General features: G+C 32.1%; 2 protein-coding genes and 1 long non-coding RNA gene across 3 annotated transcripts; 1 reads left to right on the top strand and 2 right to left on the bottom strand.

The window, feature by feature from the left end:
• Positions 1–626: 626 nt before the first annotated feature.
• On the bottom strand, positions 627–1,650 carry LOC107890168 (uncharacterized). The gene is made up of 2 exons (XR_001681869.2): positions 1,290–1,650; positions 627–861 (listed from the first exon to the last, which is right to left on the bottom strand). It is a non-coding gene; the product is annotated as an uncharacterized lncRNA (long non-coding RNA).
• Positions 1,651–7,499: 5,849 nt separating this feature from the next.
• On the bottom strand, positions 7,500–8,553 carry LOC107888397 (zinc finger protein 3). The gene has a single exon (XM_016812498.2). The coding sequence runs from the start codon at positions 8,420–8,422 to the stop codon at positions 7,661–7,663; it is 762 nt and encodes a 253-aa protein (XP_016667987.2). The 5' UTR covers positions 8,423–8,553; the 3' UTR covers positions 7,500–7,660.
• A 5,190-nt stretch (positions 8,554–13,743) lies between these two features.
• Positions 13,744–15,953, top strand: LOC107888396 (class V chitinase CHIT5a). Its single transcript, XM_016812497.2, has 2 exons — positions 13,744–15,192; positions 15,509–15,953. The coding sequence occupies exons 1-2, from the start codon at positions 13,986–13,988 to the stop codon at positions 15,529–15,531; spliced, it is 1,230 nt and encodes a 409-aa protein (XP_016667986.1). The 5' UTR covers positions 13,744–13,985; the 3' UTR covers positions 15,532–15,953.
• Positions 15,954–21,714: the final 5,761 nt, after the last annotated feature.

Below are 21,714 nucleotides of genomic sequence, written 5' to 3'. Positions count from 1 at the left end.
ACAAATCAATTAAGTATCATAGGGGCATTATTTAGGATATGCTTGTTAAAGTATATAAATTTATATTCCCTGTTGACTTTGTGATACATGGATGAGGATGTTGAGGTACCTTTGATTTTAGGCCAACCTTTTTTAGTCACTGCTGGAGCTGTTATTGATATTGGTAATGATAAACTTGTGCTAAGGGTAGGTGATGAAGAGGTTACTCTTCAAACACATGATGTTATGCGAGCTTCTAGTGAGCAAGGTGATACTTGTTATTCTATTGATTCTATTGATCATGCAGTTCAACATTTTTTTACAGGAAATTGCTCACAAAGACACGTCAAAACTGTGTCTTGTTCAAGGTGAAAGATTTCAAAAGACAGGTGAAAAGAGAATGTTGCAACTAGATGAATGGCGAGCAAATGCTTATGAAAACTCAAGAATGTACAAGGAAGAAACAAAGCGACACCATGATGCTTATTTAAAGAAGACAAAGCAATTCATAGCTAGAGATAGAGTGCTGCTATACAATTCAGGACTACAAATGTTCCATGGAAAGCTTAAGTCAAGATGGTCGGGACCATTTTTTGTAAAATACGTGTTTCTGTAGTGGCCCAAATTTGCCCGGCCCGATACAGATATTAAAACCCAAATAAAAAATATATATAATTAAAGTCCAAATGTTCAGTTATACAAACCCAATTACAATGGCCCAAATACCTCGGCCCAATTACATTGAAGCCCAAAACAAAAAGAATCACAAACAGAAACCCTAGGGTTTCTGAGATCTTCAGCCGCCGCCTTCCCTCGCACGTGCGCCTCCTTCTCCCCACACCTCCATGCGCTGCGCCGTGCCACGTCATCGTATGGCCATTTCTACAACAAACGAAAGACGAACAACGCAACAGAGTCAGATCCCCGCGCGTGCTGCGCCTCCGCGCCACGTCCCTGACATCGTACGGCCGTACTTGCAGCAAACGCAAACGAAAAACGCAGCAAAGAAAAGGAGAAAATTGTATTCTTTTTTATTTTATTTTTGTTTTAGATTTTCGGCCTATAAGACAAAAGGCAATAAAGGCCTTTGTAAGTGGGGGGTGGATACAAAAAAACACACACATATTGTATACAAAAAAAGATATTCAGAAAAATCGAAAGAAAAAAGTTCGAAAGGTGATCGAAAGTTTCCTTTGCATTTGGTTTTCTTTTCCTTTCTTTTCTTTCAGTTCTTTGTTCCTATGAGTATTTGGTTCTTTATTTGAGTAGAAAAGGAATAAAAGAAAGAAATTTAGGCACTGTAAACATACCTGGTAGCCGAGTTCTTGCTTTCTCCGTAGTCATCGGAGTTGAAGCGAGGTTCGAGGGCTTCTGAACGGCGAGTCGACAGAACGGCGCAGAGATCGGTTGTTTCTCTTTAGGTTTTTTTAAGAATTAAATGGGGGCTAATGCTTTAGGGTTTGGTCTAAAAGCAGTGAAAGAAACGTCACCGTTTGATACCAATCTGATGATTTCAAAACGGCGTCGTGTGACGCAAGCATCCGCTCGGTGACCCGACCCGAGGGAAGGATCCGCGCATTTTGTTTGACGGTCTATTTACTCGCACAGTCCCTCCATTTGTCAAGCGCACTTCAATCCAATCCTTTTATCTCTTTTTAAATTTAATCTCTCATTTTATTTTTGTTTCATTTTAATCCACATTAAAGCGCTGCGTTTTGGGCAAGGGATTATTTCCTTTTTTGGTCCCTAATATTACGCGCGTGTTTTAATACAACCTTTGGACATTTCGAATTGCTTTTTTTTCCTTTAAATTTGGTTTTACTTTCGATTTAGTCCCCTTTTTGCCTTTTTTTATTATTAAATTATTTTATTATCCTGGTTATCATCATTATTATTAGTATTATTATTTATATTAGTTTATATATTTATCTACATATTTTTTATGTATATACATTGTTATATAACATTATTCTAGGTGTTAACATTTATATACGATATTATTTTATACATATATACAATTTATATTAAACCATTTTGATTATATACATGTATATAACATATTATTGATTTTATATTATATCATTTTATTTATTTATACGTACATATTTTTTTTTTAAAAAGAAAAAAACAAAAAATCTACTTTAATATATTTTGCTTATTTCAACTTTTGTGTATTATTATGTATATATTATCATTTATATTATTATTAAAATTTTCCTTCCACATGTATTTTTTATTTGAATTAATATATGTATATGATTTAATGTATTTTGATTGATTTTTTTATATAGTCTTTATTTTGAATGTTGATGTTGACATTGGCATAATTGAGGCTATTGTTACTTTGTTTATTTGTATTTATCTATTGATTGTTTGTATTCATTGGTGTATATTTAAATTTACGAATAATCGATTCGCGTTGTATATTAACGTTTTATTGCATTATATCTGCTTAAAAAGGTTACTTTATTATTTAAATATCAAAAACACTTTTATTCAAAAAGCCTTCAAAACAATGCGACACTCGGAATTTGTGATCCTCGGAAAGATTGTGTCCTAACTCACTGGATTTCAATCTTCCTCGGGATCTAATAAATGTTGCACACAAATAAAAAGCTCATTCTCGAGAATTCAATATGTTGTGTCCTAACGCATTGGATATGACATGTTGTTTTCTCGAGACGAGGATTTCTAACAAATGAAAATAAAGGCAATATTCGATATTTAGGAATTTTGTGAAATCGAACCCTAACTTACTGGGTTTTGATTTTTTTATTTGACCCAAATAATCGGATATCCTTCTCAAATGCATAGATTTTAAAAGTCAAAAGATAAAATTAATTTCGAGGATTTAAAATGTTGCACTCTAACTTACTGAGTGTGTCAATTTATTTCTTTGAAATAAGTGAGTCTCATCATCCAATTTATTTTATTCAAATTTTCTTTTCCAATGATTGTATTTTAAAATCTTTCCAAATTCTCGACACTAAGACATTAAACAATCAATTCGGTACAAATTTTGGGCGTTACGAGGGTGCTAACCCTTCCCCGTACATAACCGACTCCCGAACCTATTTTCTCAAAATTCGTAGACCTAAAATCATTTTCAAGGTGATCCGATCACACCTTCAATAAAGGTCGGTGGCGACTCCCATTTTATTTTTTTAAAGTCGATCCCCATTTTTTTTAAAATTTAAAAATAGTTTCGACAGCTTCCATCTGGACAAGTTAAGGTAACACATCCTGAATATGACACATTTAAGGTAAATAGTCATCGTCTCAAACTCTATCTTGGTAGTGATATTGATAATGGGAAAGAGGAGTTCCAACTCCAAGATCTCAATTGATCATGTTTTCCATAGGGAAGTCGAGCTTTTAGACTTTAAACAAGTGCTTCTTAGAAGGCAGCCCGAGCGTTTATCTTTTTGTATTTTATTTTATTCATTGCATGTGTTGCATATTTAAATTTTATGTTGATTTTTTTTTCATTTTAGTTATTTGTTTAAAAAAACGAGGTTACTTAAACCACATGGGCTGAACCGTGTGAATAATGGGAGGTGATATTACTTTGAACCACACGGTTCTTGAAAGGCACACAGGCTGAAGACATGACCATGTGAACCACACGGGTTGAAGACACGATCGTGTGAATACTAGAACATAATTTTATCTTAGAAAAAGGGACACGAGCTAAAGACACGGCCATGTGATTCATACAAGCCAACGACACGGCCATGTAGATACTACTGACCATTTCTTTCCTTCACTAGATCTTTTTTGTTTTTGTTTTTATTTCATTTTCCTTTTACCTTTTTATTTTATTTTGCTTTCTTTTGATTGTTGCAAGGATAACTTTACTTAACTTCGGATCTCTGATGCTTCAAGATTTCACACTCTCCATCCATTCATCCCAATTCAGGGCAGTTTCAGTTCTTTCCTCATTGTATTATTTTATTTTGTTTATTGTGATTATCTTTGTTCATATATTTAGGGCAATATACATCTTAAGTGTGGGGGGAATTTTATACTTCCATTCGACTTAGTCCTTGAATTTTTGCATGTTTTTAAGTAAATTTCTTAATTTTTGCATGAAAGTTATATTTTCTAAATTTAGAGTTTTTATTAATTCTACTTTGTAATAATTTGTAGATTTTTATGTTTTTTTTTTATTTATACTTTAATGCATGAGAGAGTCAAGCATGATGATTATTTTAGGTTTTCTCTTTGAACTTAATACTTGTCTTGAATTATAACTTTACGAGTTTTGACATCAAAACCATATTTTGTAAAGCTTTTAAGCCTTTAGAGCATCCATCCTTTTATGCTTATGTTAATTTTTTTGGTTTAGAGTGTGTTAACTAGGTTTGTTATCTTAGAACTTGCTTTTGTTATGCATGTCAATACCACATTAATGATTTGATATATTGAGATGATAGAGACATTTAGGATTTGACCCACTTAGCCTTTAAATATCATACTCGTTTTATTGCCCACTAGTAACTCCTTTGAGCCTAATCCCTTTTTGTTAATATATCACCTATTCATTTTAACCCTTAAAACCTCATTAACCTTTGAATTACCTTTTTATTGATTTCCTTTAGTCAAGATTAGATTTTGATAAGTTGCCTAACCATGTTCGATCATTAATATTATTGAATTTTTCTTTAAAAAAAAACTCTGGGCTGTCTTGTTCAATTTTGAGATCACTCTTTATGTTATAGCTCCATTGTCTTGTTTGTTGAGCTTAAATCGTCACTACTATATCTTGTATAAAGGATCACTTCAATTGTTTGCAATTCAGCATATTATTATTTTGGTTTGATAACTCGTCAATTCTACTCTCGACTGTAATCATCTTGTATACCCTTACATACCCTTAATCTAAACCCCATTACAACCCTTGTAAAGACCTTTTGATCTCTGTTTAATCTCATATTTGTAGTGGTGGAGATTTGATTATTAAGTAAGTTTATGGTAATAACTTTCCTCGTTTGACTATTGAGTGCATATTAATTAACCTTTAAACACTTTGAGTGCTTTGAGTGAATTTTAGTGAGGATGTTAAACCTTGTTGAGTTTATATTTCAACTAATTATTAAGGTAGGGGAGACTCCTATGTTTTATGCATTAAAATTTTTGCTTGGATTGCTTATGTTCTTTATTGTCATTTTAGTTTAAATCTTTAATGCATGTTAATTTATTAATTATCTTAAGACATGATTAGTGTAAATAATATGTGAAGGAAAGTTAATTTGAATGTGAGTTGAAAACTTTACTTGAGGACAAGCAAATGCTTAAGTGTGGGGATATTTGATAAGTGTCAAAAGTAACATATTTTAGCCTCATTCTTAGTGCATTTTTGGGTGATTATGTCACATTAATTGTGAATTATATACTCCTAATCCTTTATATTCATGTTTTGATGCTTAATAGAACACTTGAGAGCAATAGGAATGAAAAACAGGTGGAAATTAGAATATTGAAGTAGTTCAGAAGTTGAACAGATGCAGCAAAGTTTCACACAAGCAAACCACACGACCATGTGACCCACACAGGCGTGTGGATTTCAGGAACCATGTGCGCTAACAGCTGGAAGTGACAATTTCTAGGTTTTTTTGGCACTTTAAGAAGGTATAAATAAGAACATAAAAGAGGAGGAAAGCAGTTGTCAAAGGATAGCACGAAAATACTTAAAGAACACCATTGAAGTCAATTTTCAAGTGATTTTCCATCAAGATTTTCAAGTTAATTTAGATAGTTTAATCCAATATTAATTAAGCCATTGAATTATTAGGTTAAACAATAGAAATGTGATAATTACTAATAATTTGTAGTTCTCGAAGGAACGATATATGTGCTCACCATAGCTATACTATTAATCGATAGATGCACTTGCCTTAGTTAATTTATTAGTTAGTTTAGTGGATATCATGGAAGATTAAGCCACGTGTCATTTTCCAAAAAATGTCAGTATTTTTTTGTCTTCAAAAAGAAAATGGTAAAATTATTATCACGCCCTTAAGTTTGAATTGGTTGACATTTTTCCTGCAAAAAATTGCCACATGTTAATATTTTAGTGGTCCATGTGTACTACCACACCACACTTTAACGCCATTAGACCCAAATACCTTTTTGGAAGAGGAAGTAAAGTACAAGGGCATATTAGACATTTAGAAACTTTAGGTACCACATTGAAAATTTTGCTAAAGTATAAGGGGCAAATATGCTATTATCCCCAAAAATATAAAAATTTGTTAAAAAGATAATGTTGTAGTAAATAATTTGGGATTCATGTTATTTTGACAAATAATTATTATTTTTATAATAACTTTTACTTTTAAGATCATTTTTCAATTAAATTAGTGTCTGATTGACTTATAATACTATTTCATTTAGAGATTTTAAGTATAATATAGATAGACATTAACTAACATGTTGGGAATTCACGACAGAGAGAATATATAGTTTAATATGAGATTAACACAAAATTATATATACATAATATGGTTGAATTGTTTGGTTTAATTGTATGATATATAAAAAAGATAAAATTGGTAATATTTTGAGAGCTACAAACCCATCTAGCAAATGTCAAGAGCCATAAATTTTGTAAGAATGAACCTACAAACTCTTCTTGCAAACAATTCTACAAGGACTACATCTTTTGTAAGGATGGTTCAAATGTTAAAAGGACTACATGCATTGTAATCTCTTTCTTGTTTCTCTATCAAAGTTCATATAATAGGAAAATTAAGAAGAAAGATCTAATTTGTCATTCTTCTATTGGAAAGAGATAAGGATAATGTGAAAATACAGTTTTATACAATCCCTTCTTTTATAACATAAACGTAGGTCAAAACGTAGTTTTAAAGAGGTTTATGAGTAGATATGAATGAAGCAATGGGCTAAGGTCTTTCATGGAAGGATTCAAGTTAAAAATGGGCCCAGTTTCTTCAAAACTTGTGGGCCAAGGTTTTAGGAAGATTAGCCCAATAAAAGTTGAATACTTTGTATAATAAGTCTGAATTAAAGAATTGAAAAAGGACAAGAACTGCTGTGGCAAGAAAGAATTAAATAGAAACACATGTAAGTTAAAAGTTAAAGGGTGATGCAAGCCAATTGGTTTTACGGGATTTTAATTAAATTTAATAATATAAAACCAGATCTTGCTTAGATTGAGGGATCAATTAGCGAAAGTGACACAGTGTACGGTGCACACTCAGACAAATCATACCCGCCTGTGTCAGTAAAACTAGGTTACCTCCATCACTCACACATCACTTATGCTACATTATTTTATATTTCATATATTTAGGTATCCAAAGTCTTCATCTAAATCCACAATTCATCCACCAATAACCAATACTCATTTTCACATAATTTAATTTAATTTTCCCTTCTCTGAAAACCCATCATGATGTGTTTGATGATACCAATTTCGAGAAATATGTCCGAGAAAATGAATAAAAATTTTATTTAACGTATGAAAATTAATTAATTTATTTTTTAAAAATAAAAGATAAAATGTAATCTCACTCTTGTACTTATAAATATCAAATTAAGTGATCCGTATGTGTAAACTCAAATATACATAACAATTACTTGCAATCAAATTAAAGAGTAAACAAAATCTTAATCAGAAAATATATATTATATGTTCTTAATTGAAAATAAAACTGAATTAGAGCTTGAGAGATAGGTCAACCTTATGTATCTGATCTTCCTGGTTAACATTCAGACTGGTACCACTTGACCGCCAACAATTACCAATCACTTCATCAGCTTGAGAACCACCCATCATCGTCCTCATTACGTTGAACTTACCGGCCGGACTTACAATATTTGTTGTATGGGGATTCTCCATTGATAACTTTCCGATTGCCGGTTGTTGTTCAATAGGAGGTCTTGACCAACTATGACGTCCATAAAAACCAGTCGATGAAGAAACATGAGAAGGTTTATGGATCATGGAATGTACCTGTATTCCCAGAGATCTATTATATGCACCGTTTAAGGGAAGAGAAGCCAAGCTAGAATAGTGATTATGATGATGATGGTGATGAAAATAAGGATGCCCAAAAGCTGCTATATGAGCTCCCATCCTTTGACCTCTTTTAGCTAAAGTCCTCTCTCGTTTGTGTGCATTTTGGTGCCCACCAAGAGCTTGTGAACTGTAGAATTTTCTTTGACAATAGTTGCAGGAGAAAACTCTTTGCTCCCCGTCGGTTGGTTGTGTGGTAGTACTGTCGGATGAACCAGTACTGTTCTTCAAGGAATCGATAAGATTAAGCTCTTCTTGATTGAACACACGATCACAATCACTTGTAGCTAGATTTAGATCTAGTTGGAGACTGGGTTTAGCCTCTTGTTCTCGATCATCTGGTGTTGAAAGGATACATGAAGAACTCTCAGAAGGACTAGGTTCTTTCCTTAGATATTCCATAGGAAAGGGAAGACAATTTCTTTTCTTCTTTTTTTTGGGTCTAAAAACTCAAACTCAACTTTGTTGCTAGACGATGAAATGTTTTGTTGATAGCATAAAAAAGATAAAAAAGAATAAAATCTTTTTTTTTTTTTTGGAACCAAATGCTTTTGTATTATAATAATAATAATATTCCAATATATGGGAATATTAAATAAGGCCTGATGCACTAATATCCTACAGTATGACTATATCATAAAAAAAAAATTGGGGTTTTAGCCTTTAGGTTTCTTTGTCACTCAGTTGAAAGCTAGCTTTATTGGAACTCAACCATGTACTTTGTTGCTACCCATATTTCATAACAGATATAATGTAATAAGTATCGGGAAGATTTTTGTATTAAAAACTAGTTTTAAAGTTTTGTCCGATCTTTCTATTAAAAGTTTTATCTATGTTAATTATTATAAATTGATTCATGTTCGTTAATATAAAATACACATAACATATCATACATAACTATTTTATTATTTCGTAAAAATAGTCAATTTACTTTTTGATATGTAGAAGGAATAATTTATATAACCATTTTGACTAGTAGCCATTGCACATTATTTCAGGTACCAAATCTGCCTGCAAAACCATAGGCTTTCATGCAGGAAAATTTTTTTTTCCTTGTAGCTAAAATATCATGGTTTGATATTGGTCAAGGGGGTGCCCCAATTATGGGGAGACAAAACTGACCTCTTTGTAATATAGACGACACCAATTCTCTCTTGTATCCTATGTACTTAAAACTCCATCAAGAAGAGCCACCATGTCCCCATGCCAGTTACTTTGAGCGTGCACCTCTCACCTTTTGTGGGGGCTTTACCCTTTTTCTTTTCTTTTTCTTTTTTCTAATTTCTTGGAAGTTTTTGCCCCACTCTCTCTTTTTCATATTTTATTACTATTGTTATCGAAACAAACGCACAAACACAGATGGTTACATATAGAAAATTGTTGCCATGATTTGATAGGACACTAATCGGTGCATTGGTGGGGGAATGGGCATCGCAATATGGGTTTGGTTTAAGGACATAAATTATATATATCTTGGTGGCAATGAAATCATAGGGTCTTTTTCATTATTATAAAGTCAAGAAAACTGAGTTGAAAACACACATATTCTAAAATCCCAAGTTGTTCATAGTTGCCACTAGATTGAATTAATGATACATGTATCTATCAGCAAGCTATATAATGATATTCTATCCAATATGTGAAAACGAGTCATGTCATCAGTTTTTTTAAAATTTAAAAGTGATATTTACAGATCGTTCATCAAATAAAATTATTGATAAATCTCAAATTTTGATGTTTGTTAATCAACTCATGTACATAATAACCAATTTGTGGAAAGCACAATGATCAATAATTATTATAAGTACCATGGAAAACATTATACTGGAATTAGATTGCATTTTACTCTCTCTACTAAAAAATAGCAAAGTAGTCCCTATATGTTAGAGCAAAAAACAAGCTAGTTCTCCTATCATGTACTTTTGCGTTAGGTACACGTGATATATTAGATGTAATCGTCTAGTTATTCTGTAAGCTACACTAATTTTTAGTAGAAAAAATTAATTTATTTTTTACTTTAGTGTATATAAATTAACTTATAAATTTTTTGAGTAAAAATGATAACATTTACTTTTTACTCTCAATAATTCATTGTTTTCACAAAAGCAAATGCAAAGGTTCATATGTTAGTTTCCCCTTTTAGTAGCAAATTAGGGGAGTTTTGGATTCATTGGAATTTTGCACGTATAAAACATTTTCGACCACATTCTAAACTCTTCTAAAGCCATAACTTTTATAGTATGTAGAAGAATTTGAAACAAACTTCTTTGAATGGGCATAAAATGTCAAAGGCCACTCAGGGGGTGACAAATATATGAACATTGCAAAGAATTTTCCCCAATTTCGAAGGGAGTCATCTCATCTTACATGTCAAAAAATAAAACTTCATTTGTCGTATATGGAAGAAATTTAAGTGTGGGTGGTGGGGGGTCAAGTGACATATGGCCGACAAAGAAATGGTGAAGGCTGATGTGGAGCCCCCTCATGCTATGATAGTGCCATCTTATAGTATTTATTAGTTCAATATGAACAAATCTTAAAAGGATTAACCCTTGAGATAAGCATAATCTTAGCTTTAAACTTAGACTATTATTATTATTATTATTATTATTATTATTATTATTATCACAAAGCAAATGTCATTTTAGCCAACTAAACATCAACCAATCTTAACCCTACAAGAAGGGGTCAGCTTTGACAGAAAATGAGAAATTGGGGGCACGAAAGTGGATTTAGGTATTTCACTTTCATTGGTTTATGTAAATACAAAACAGCCCACATGATGAAATTTTTTAGGCAAATTAGTTGTCTAATCAAATTCAACCGGATCTCCTTTTAAGATTTCTCTGTCTGGCTTTTCATATTAACATCTTTTTTCTTTCAACAACTTATAAAATTAACATCACTTCCACACATCAAATATCTAAAGAGATAATCAAACTTCTTTTGAAGAGGACAACATGATCCTTCTTTGTGTTCACTCAATTCTAATTTTTTTTTTTGGATGTGAGCTGTTGAATCACATTGATCTCAATTAAATTTAAAATTAAATCGAAACTTTAAATTCTAAAAAACATCAAACTCCTTATCACTCGATCTAACAGACGTTGAACACATGTAAGTTACTTATAAATCTTCTTTAATAGGGTAACCATGAAGAGTTACGTACAATTCACTTCTTTTTATGAATAATGACTGTATAGTGTATAAAATTTTGATAATTCCATTCCCTGTTATGGTCAAGAAAGAGTGAAATGGAGACCAAAGAAGCAAAATTCTTCACTTTATGACAAGAGAATGTGTACATATATAACAGGCTGTTTTTAGTGGAGAACAAGACTTTTGAAAGAGAAGTGGTCATATATTTTATGTTTTCAACTGTTGTACGTGAAGCTGAAAACATATTATATGTGCAAAAAGAAGAAGAAGAAGCTTGTAGGTAGTATATAAGTAAAGCTAAATTATTGCCCATAGGCATCCATTATTGAGATATATTCCATATAAATATGCACTAGTGGGAATGAATGTGGGGTTCCCTAGGGTATAAATATTTTTTTAGAAAATGTACTCGGCACATTAGTTTGGTAATAGGATCCAAATCCACTAATTTGGGTCAACTAAAAGCTCTCAAGTGTTGGGCCAAACGTTAATTACCAAATCCATTTCTAACTATATGCATTTATATTCTGTACTGTTAATGCCCTTAACTTTTAAATTGGGTTAAAATAGGTAATTATTCTCGTATTAAGGTTTGATCTTTTTTTCATCCAAGTTAGGCCATGAAAATGACAATTATTTTTACATTGGGGTTTAAGTTTTTTTTTGTCCAAGGTAGTACTTGATATTTTCTAAAAAATCTTAAAGTTCAGGCCCCAATGTGGGAATAATTGTCAAGTTCAGGGACTAATTTAGACAAAAAAGTTCAAGCTCCAATGTAGGAACACTTGCCTAGTTTAGGCTCTAGTGTGAAAGCAATTGCCAAGTTTGGAGCCTAACTTAGACCAAATTTTTTTTCTAGCCCCAACGTGAAAATAATTACCAAATTCAAGCCCCAAACAATAATTTAACCTTTTTAAATTCTAAACTTTAATTGACGAGTTCTTTACTAAACTATTTAAATATCGGATTTCCTTTTTAAAACATAAAAAATAATAAGGACAAATCTAAACAAGCTTTGGTTACCCATTTATTAATATGGATTGTTTTTAATAAATCTTGAGGCTCATATTTCAAGTTGATCTTGGTCAACTATGTCTAATAGTAATACCATACATAAGCTCAACTTGAAACTAACTTGGCCTATAGACACTATTAGCACCAAGGTTGTCCAACATTAAAAACTCGATGATTGGTCAGGCAAGACTTTGGAACAACTTGGGTGAGTTTAGTTGTTAACAGTTTTTACTTGAGCTTTTCTCATATGTGATTACCATAAGCAAATGGACTTCTAGGACATGTTTCATGGACGTATTTTATTTTGCCTCAAGTCGTGATAGAAATTGGAGTCTTGAGGAAGTTGTGATTGACTCAACTTGGTGGATAAGACTTGTGCTTTCATTTCATCCTTATCCTAGTAAATTTATCTGTTGATTTTAAGGATTAATCATAGTTTATCTTGGGATAAGATTAATACAGATTTTTATGACAATACAATTGTCTTGTCTTTTTTTTATTTGTATTTTCGCACTCTATTGTTAAGCTTTGTAAGTGAGATTTTGGGTTAGTGGTTGTAACAAGTTGAGACTAATTATTTGGATTGCAATTATTTCTTTGCATAAGGGAAGATTGGGTTTCAATCAATAGGTGATTGGATCAATTGTGGAATGAAACCATTCACTAAATGAGATTCCGTAGAATAGATTGTTTCCGAACTACATTAACAAATGATTATGTGCAAAATCTTTTCTTACTTTCTATGTTTCCATTTCTGTTTCGTTACCTGTTCAAACTCGTGTCTAAACATCAATGGCTAATTAATGTGTTATTTCAAACACCTCTCGTCTTTACTTAATGACAAATTAGAAGTCTTCATAACTATGAATGCCTAAGTTTAAAAATCTCCTGTCAACTATTTCTAAAATTATTCAAATTTAAGTTTATATATATTATTGCTACTTGTAAATAGTATATTGTAATGTATTATTTAGATTATATTTGTAATTACAATTAAAAAAAATACTCTAAAACACTCCATCCTAACAAAGGTTCATGGGAATGAAACCTGGGAATATAATGAATGGGAAGGAGAAGGTATATATCCTACCTCTCTAGGCTACAAGAAACAATAGTAGTAATTTTTTTTATATATATACGTTCATCGATCAAATTGATTGGATCGAAAATTAGTTAAGGTATTGATCCGAAAAGAGATTTTGAATCAATTAATTTAGAAATTGTACGGATTGATTGAACCAAATAAAAGATTAATTTAACCAAAAAAAATTGAATTAGATTTTTATTTTTTATTTTTTTAAGTTTTTTTAATTTCTAATAATTTTTAATTAGACCCGTACAATTTAAAAAACATTGAAGTTGACCATAAAGTCGATTCTTCTGTCACTAAATGCAAACATCTGAAGTCAATATCGGTACAAAAACATATACCACTGGAATCAAACAGGCAATTCATTAGCTTCTTTGCCTTTCTCAACAAGACTTTGCATCGAAAACGAACAAACATATACTGTGGCGTTCTGGTGTTGGTTCTGGCGTTATCTTTTATGTGTATCTGATAGATTTCGATTCAGGCACAACTGTGGCTACTGTTGTCGTTTATAAATTTGTCTGGTTTCTCCTTTATCTGTTCCTCCAATGAACCTAGTTTAACCTCTACCTTACAGTTAAAAACACAAACCTCGAAAAGCCAACAGCAATGCCACTTAGAATGTCGATATTTCCATAGTTGTTGCATCCTTCAAATCCCTGCCACAGTACCCTCATTTCTACTTACCTGAAATCCTACATCATGGCTAGCCTCAAGTCTACATGTGTTTTGTTTCTGGCTATGTTTTGCATATCTGTAACAAAATCCGAACCATATTTTTCACCAGGGCCAGCCCCTGAAATTTTCCCACCACTACCCGTATCTTACGTGCCAACTCCAGCTCCAGGCCCTACTTCTTACCCACCTGTGCCAGCAGTTTCGCCATCTCCACAAGGAATCAAAGCTGCTTATTGGCCATCGTTTGAATCCTTTCCAGTTTCCTCCATTGACACTTCATTTTTCACCCATATTTACTACGCCTTTCTCTTACCCGAACCCAACTTTTTCAAACTGAACGTTACCTCATTGGACCAACAAAAGTTACCCGAATTCATGTCCGGGTTAAGCGCCAAAAACCCACCCGTCAAGACCATACTCTCCATAGGAGGCGGTGGGAACGACCCGAATGTGTTCGCTGGAATGGCGAGTACCAAATGCACGCGCGCGGTTTTCATTAATTCAACCATCGAAGTAGCTCGGAATTACCAGTTCGACGGTATTGACTTGGACTGGGAGTTCCCTGAAACCGTCGACGACATGGCCAACCTCGCTTTGTTGTTCGAGGAATGGAGCGAAGCACTTCAAAACGAAGCCGAAACCAGCTGGAAACCACGTTTGCTTTTGACTGCTGCCGTATATTACTCATCGGAGTTCACTACTTACGGCATGCCTCGATCGTATCCGGCTCGTGCTATGGCCAAATATTTAGATTGGATGAATCCAATGTGCTTCGATTATCATGGGAAATGGGATAACTTCACTGGAATGCATTCAGCACTTTTCGATCCCAATACTAGTGCTAGCAGTAGCCACGGAATCGGGTCTTGGATTCGGGCTGGGGTGCCGCCGGGAAAACTGGTTATGGGGCTGGCATCATATGGGCATACATGGAAGCTCCAGGATCCGAATATTAATGGGATAGGAGCACCGGCAACCGGCGTAGGGCCGGGAGATGAACTGGGGTTCTTTGATTATTATGCTATATTGGATTTTAACAAGGAGAATAATGCTACGGTGAAGTACGATAGGACAACGGTGTCGTATTACTCTTACGTTGGGGACACGTGGATTGGGTACGATGATGTTAAGTCCATTAAGTGGAAGGTCTGGTTTGCAAGGGTTAAAGGCTTAGCTGGGTATTTCTTTTGGGCTCTTGGTTATGATAAAGAGTGGGCTCTCTCGAGACAAGGTGACAATATTCTCCTTCTAGCTTGAGATTAATTTAAGTATGAATTTAATTTAATTATTACAAAAAAGAAAATTAATTTTAACTTAAAATAATTTGGACTTGTTATGACTAAAAACAAGAATCCCGAATTTTAAACTCAAATGACAATAACTCAAAACAACTCAAACCAAAAATTGATCCAAACACAAACTAAAATGATCCAAAAATTTTAAAATTAGAATTTAATTCAACCTAAATTAATTTAATTTGATGAAATATTAATTTTTTTCTTCTTTTTTTTACTATGTTTTTTATTTTATTTGTTGGCAATGAACAGCTCTAATGGCATGGGAGTACTAGTTGGAAGCTGAGGAGGAGCAGAGATTACTTCTTTTTTTGCTTTTAGTTATAAATTTCATTTTAATGAAATTAAGATTCATTCTCAACAATTAGCAAACATCATGGGTTGGGTTTTTTTTTTCCTTTTTTGATTGTTGACATAATTCTCACCATTAAATAACATCTTCTCTTTGTTTCAAAGTTCACGGCACACGAGACTAGAATTTAAGTCTGGTAAACTGTGCGATTTTAGACGAATTTTTTGTTTCAAATCTGCCTAGGTTAACTCTAGAAAGATGAGAATCCTCACAAAAATTCTCTAAGGCACCGAAATATAACAGAAGCAACTCAAAGCAAATGAGCAACGAAAGAATTGAAAAGGCAGGAGAGGCAATGCACACAATATGTTTGATTAAATGCTCTCAAATATAATATTGTTTAACTCAAGAATAAGTGAAGTATAATAGGACAATGTGTTTGAGTAAATGTTCTCAAATATAATTTTCTTTTAACTCAATGGGATGAATACAAATGAGAGGGAAGGCCTCTATTTATAGTTGAGCTCCCAAAATCCAACGGTATTGTTTACCTTATATCGACGGTTGAGATTAAGCCAATTTATAATTGAGATTCTTAAGGAAATGACACAATCCGCTAAGATTACAAAATCAAATCTGCTAATATTACTCATATTCTGAGATAAGTTTTTATATCTACCATGGCAACCCTAGTTTTCTTTAATGTTTCATTAGGCCACTAAAGTTTCAAGTAGATGGACTTCTCCACATATTGCACGAATCGGATTAGCTCAAGTGGATTAAATGAGCCTCATTTAATCAATTGATCTCCATGGGACACTTTTTGTGCATTAATCACGAGCATTAATCAATATGAAATTTATAAAGTAATATTCTTCCTTTATACAAACATCATCACTTTTAAATAAATTTGAGAAATGTTATTCCAAATTTGCTTGCACTAAAAAAATGATAAATTTTCTTTGTAGACCTTTCAAAATTTAAGAGATTATAAATTAATATAAAAAGAAATTTATACTTAGACCTTCAAAAGTTTTATGATTCATCTTTGACTTCTGAATTTTTTTCCGACTTCTTCTCTATGTTGTTAAACATTTTGAATCGGTTCGATTAAAAAATTATTAAAATTTTAAAAAAATCGGTTCAATCATCCAATTCAATCGATTCATACCAATTTCCAAATCAATTAATTTAAAGTCTTCTTCGAATTAATACCTGGACCGATTCTCAATTTAATAGGTTCGACCCACCAAACAACATTGTTAAGCAACTTTTATGATGTGAATATGATGATCCAACCTTTCACCAAAACAATCACGAAAATTGTATGGGTCAACTCAAACTGACAAGGCCGTGAATTGTGAGTCTCACGCATACCATCAATCTCCTTTCTTAACCTCAACGTTAAATGAGATTGTTTCAAGTTCAAGAACCCTAATTCCATTGTATCCACAAGCCCAAATTAGTATATTAGCTATATGACCATTTTTGCTGATTAGTACTGCAGTTTTGGTTATTTCTTTTATGAAGGCAGTTTTTCGGTTTTTTAGATTTTAGAATTTTTTGATCTGCTCGTCATAATTCAGTTCGGTCTTTATACTATTTTTTTTTCATTTTTTAAACTTATTTTGATAAAATGAGCTTTGTTTTATAACTTTTAAATGTTATTTGATAAAATTTCATGATTTTTTGCATAAACATTTCAAAAAAGAAAAAATTTTCTCAATAAATTTTAAATTATTTTCACTATTTTTAATATAAATTATTTATTTTTATATCATAAAAATTTAAATCTAATTATATATTAAAGAAAAAAAATTCGATTCGGTTTTGGGTAATCGAGGTTTTTGAATTTGCATTTCATAAACCATCCAAATACCTCTTTTCGAATTGGTTTTCAGTTTGGTTGATAAGTCTCAAAAGTAACACATTTTAGCCTCATTCTTAGTGCATTTGTGGGTGATTATGTGGTGTTAATTGTGAATTATATACTCCAAGTTCTTTAAATTCATGTTTTGAAGTTTAATAGAGCACTTTGGAGCAATAGGAGCGAAAAACGAGTGAAAATCAAAACATTGGAGCAGTCTAGAAGTTACACACGGGCAACAGAGTTTCACACAATCAGGACACACAATCGTGTGAGCCATAAGAGCGTGTGTCCAAGGCGTGTAACTTTCGGGAATCGTGTTCGATGATAGTAGGAAGTTCTGAGTTTTAAGTTTTTGACACTTTAAGAACGCATATATAAGGAAATAACAAGGGGAGATGGCAACCATTTTAATTTAGCATGAAAATTACCAAAAAAACACCATTGAAGCTAATTTCTAAACAGTTCTCCATCAAGATTCAAGATTCCAAGCTGATTTTCGATGAAGTTATCGTGTGTTTCTTTTCTTTTAATGGTTATATTGTATTTTCGGTGTTTATTCTTGCATTTATAAACTAATTTTCTAAATACTTAGGGGAGATAAACCCTAGGATGGGTTGTATTATTTGATTTTTATCTTATGCAATAAAACTTTAGTCTCTTTGCTTCCAATTATGAATTCTTAATTGTTCTTGGGTTAATAATTCTAGAGTTTTAATACATGGTTGATGTGCATGAGTTTGAGGTTAAATAGACCCCTTCTTGTGATTAGATCTTACATAGTCGAATAGAGTTGCATGCAATATTAGAAATATGACAACATAAATTTACCGGATTAGAGTCAAATCTAATAGGGAATCCATAGAGCGAATTGATGTGACAATAGGGGTTTTAATTAGAAAGAAATTTCAATTAATTAACCTAGAGTTAATTGCTTTTATGCTTGAAAGAGATATTAGTATAAGTTAGGGATTTCTACGGATTAAGAAAACTAAGGAAATGAATTGCATAAAGTAGATTGAGAATTTTAGATGAATTCTAGGTGGATTCTTACCTAGGTATTATTTGGTCAATTTGTAACAACCCAAAGTCAGTAGAGTCGGAAATGGTGGTTTCGAAATGATGTTTTCCAATTATAGAATTTGTGAATATTATTTATTAATATATACGAGGGTATTACAATATTATACTGAGGTTTGGTCTAATAATTTTAATTATTTGAAAAGTTTAACAAGGTACAGGTGTATCGGTTCTAAAGTTGGTGGTTTGGGAAATTGAGGTATCAGGACCTCGTTTCCGTAAACCGGGCTCGTAAATATTTTTATTAAATATTTACGGAGTTATATTAGAAGTGAATTAAATTTTGGTAGGGTAATTTTTTTTGAATTAGAGCTTAATTAAAGTTCAAGGGCTAAATTGTAAAAGTAGTGAAAGTTCAACTACTACGTGTTTTTATTAATTAGAAATGGAATAAGGACTAAAGTAGTAATTCTACCACTTTATAAATAGAGTGGACGGTGGTGGGGGTTTCATAATGTTTTTATGTTATAAATTTAATTAATAAGTATATTATAATATATAATTGATAAAATAATAATAACATTAATATAAAACATAGTTAGTGGGAAGAGAATGTTTTCATTCTCTCTTCATGCAAGCCGAACCTTAAGGGAGAAGAAGAAATATTCGGCTAAGGTTTTTAAACATTTCAATCTTCAATTGTTTAGTCAATTTAGTCAATTTTCTTGTAATTTTTATGTTATCGGAATCTCGGTAGCTTAGGTTAACTGACCCATATAGTATTTCTCGATACTGTTAAATTTTGTGAATGTTTCCATTGGTAAATAGTTGAAGTTCTAGGGCTTAAATTGATAAATATTAAGTTTAGTGTAAACAATAACTAAATTGTAAAGTAAATTGTTGATTTTGAGTAATAGGGACCAAATTGTGAAAAATTCAAAATTAAGGGGTAAAATTAAAAATAGAGAGCTGAATTTAGCTTAGAATAAAATTAGTATAAAAATTTGAGGTTAAATATGGATATTAAAATTAGTCTTTATTTAGGGACTAAATTGGGGATTAAGCAAATCGTAGTGTAACATTTGAAATTTAATGAAAATTGAGTTGCGTATTATTAATCTATTGTAATTATTTTATTCCCTAGCGAACCTCGTCCTGGAATCCTCAAGTAAGAAAGTGAAAGATAAGGTTGACGTCGAGTAGCTCGGAATATACGATTTGTGTTTCTATAATTCGAACTATTTATATTATTACATTTGTACATTGCATTGCATGGTAGGTTATAAGGTAAGCTACAAAATCGATTTGGTGAGATATAATGGAGAGGTTGGATTGATTATTTGTGTTATGTTTTAAATTGATTAAATGTGGAAATTATGAATATTATTTGATATGTGAAAGTGATTTTGATGTAGAAGTGAAATATATGGTTTTTTTTTATTGAGTATGAAATAAAACTGAGATAACTCATGTTAAAACTCTTATGAAATTATGAAAGTTACATATTTTTTGTGCATATCTTTTATTGCGTTTTAATCTTATATTTGAATATTGTTAGAGTATGCCCAAAGATCAATCATGAGATGGTTCTAATAACATACTTGATTTATCATGTTTATTAATATAAGGCGTTACCATTATTATTTCAGTTTCTTTTCTGTGTGTATAAATAAACTATTTTATAATAATGTCCTGAGAGTAATATGATTATTCTTAAAAGGTCGTTAGTCAAGTATTATTGTTGGATAGGACAACAATAATGCATTAAGACTAACATGTAGTTGATTGATGATAAAGAGTTGTCATTGATATGGAATGTCAAAATCGATGCATGAATATGTGTGTTAGAGAACAACATATTGGACTGACCCGTTATGAGTATGTTTCTTGGATTATTATGTAATTGTCACAACATTACTCATAGTGATTAATATATATATGATCCTCAGACCAAGATCATCATAATCCCAATGCCGTGAGTTGTATATTTTGATACAGTCAAACGTACACCGTAATTGGTTGTTCTATAAAGGCTGATATTGGATATACCACGATCTATGTAGAGGGATATGGTTGATCGATATAAGATAAGTCCCTCCTACATAATGGGAGTAATACCTTAGGCCACTTGATTGAGTGAGACTATAAATGCATGGTCATGCTCAAATAAGTATGATATGAGATGTCATACTTATTTGTATATCATAGTCTACTTAAGATATCAAGGAACATGGAATGGACTATGCAAGTGTGACTATTCCATGACTTGTGTCCAATCCAGAGATAAAGGACTTAAGGATTATTGCATGAAAGGTTAATCATAAAAGGTTATGTCGAATCATGATTTCTTGTGACTTAGGTAGCAATGATGCATTGTTAGGTGCCACTCATTATTTGTAACATTGGAATCGTTCTAGTATTATTGCTAACGTTACAAGAACCTACAGGGTCACACCCTATATTTGAAATGAACGGAATAAAACATAGTTGGTATTGTGTTTGATTGTCGTTTGAATTAAATTAATTATAGAATTAATTTAATTGGATAATCAAATATCGAACACATTATGTACAAGTTTGTTGTACGCATAATGAGAACATGATTTTGGTTAGTATATAAATTCAAATAAATATATAGTTTACCGAAATCATTATTATAATTAATGTAATTATAATTTTCGGTTTAAAACGTAGTTATATTTATTTAATTTCTAAAAACCCTAAAAATAGATATAAAAATCTCATTTTTTCTTTGCTTGGGGTCTAGCAGCCGTCAAAGCAATTTTTTTTAAAAACAGTTTTGGGGATTTCTTCCATTCATTGTCAACTGGGTAGATTACGTAGAGGCCGGAGTCAAGATAGATTGCGACTTGGTTCGATAGTAGATCAGATTACTCGTTGCTAAGGCGTTGCTGTCTACTCAGAATAAAGATTCGGTAATTTCAAAACCTTTATTTTACCCCGATTCGTTCCTCACACATGGATCCATGGTTAGGATTGTCGAATGTTTTATTTTTTCGCTGCGCCGTAGGGGTGCCGGCGTTCCAACAAATATTTCATATTATATTTATATATTTAGATTATATAAATACTACTGAGTTATACTCAACGTGTGGTTTTGTTTTTCGTGCGCAGGTTAGGTACCTTCAGCTTATTGTCGACTCAGCATCCAACAACAATCCCGAGCCCAAGTGTGGTGATGTTTTATTTTGTAATGGCATGTGCCTAGGGGGTCCTTTGTTGATGTTGTTTATGATGTGATGATATTATGGTTTCTAA

The sequence above is a fragment of the Gossypium hirsutum genome, chromosome D13 (genome assembly GCF_007990345.1).
Source record: "Gossypium hirsutum isolate 1008001.06 chromosome D13, Gossypium_hirsutum_v2.1, whole genome shotgun sequence".
Lineage (NCBI taxonomy): Eukaryota > Viridiplantae > Streptophyta > Magnoliopsida > Malvales > Malvaceae > Gossypium > Gossypium hirsutum.
Note: the sequence above shows the minus strand (reverse complement) of the source record. Positions and strands in the feature narration are given on the sequence as shown.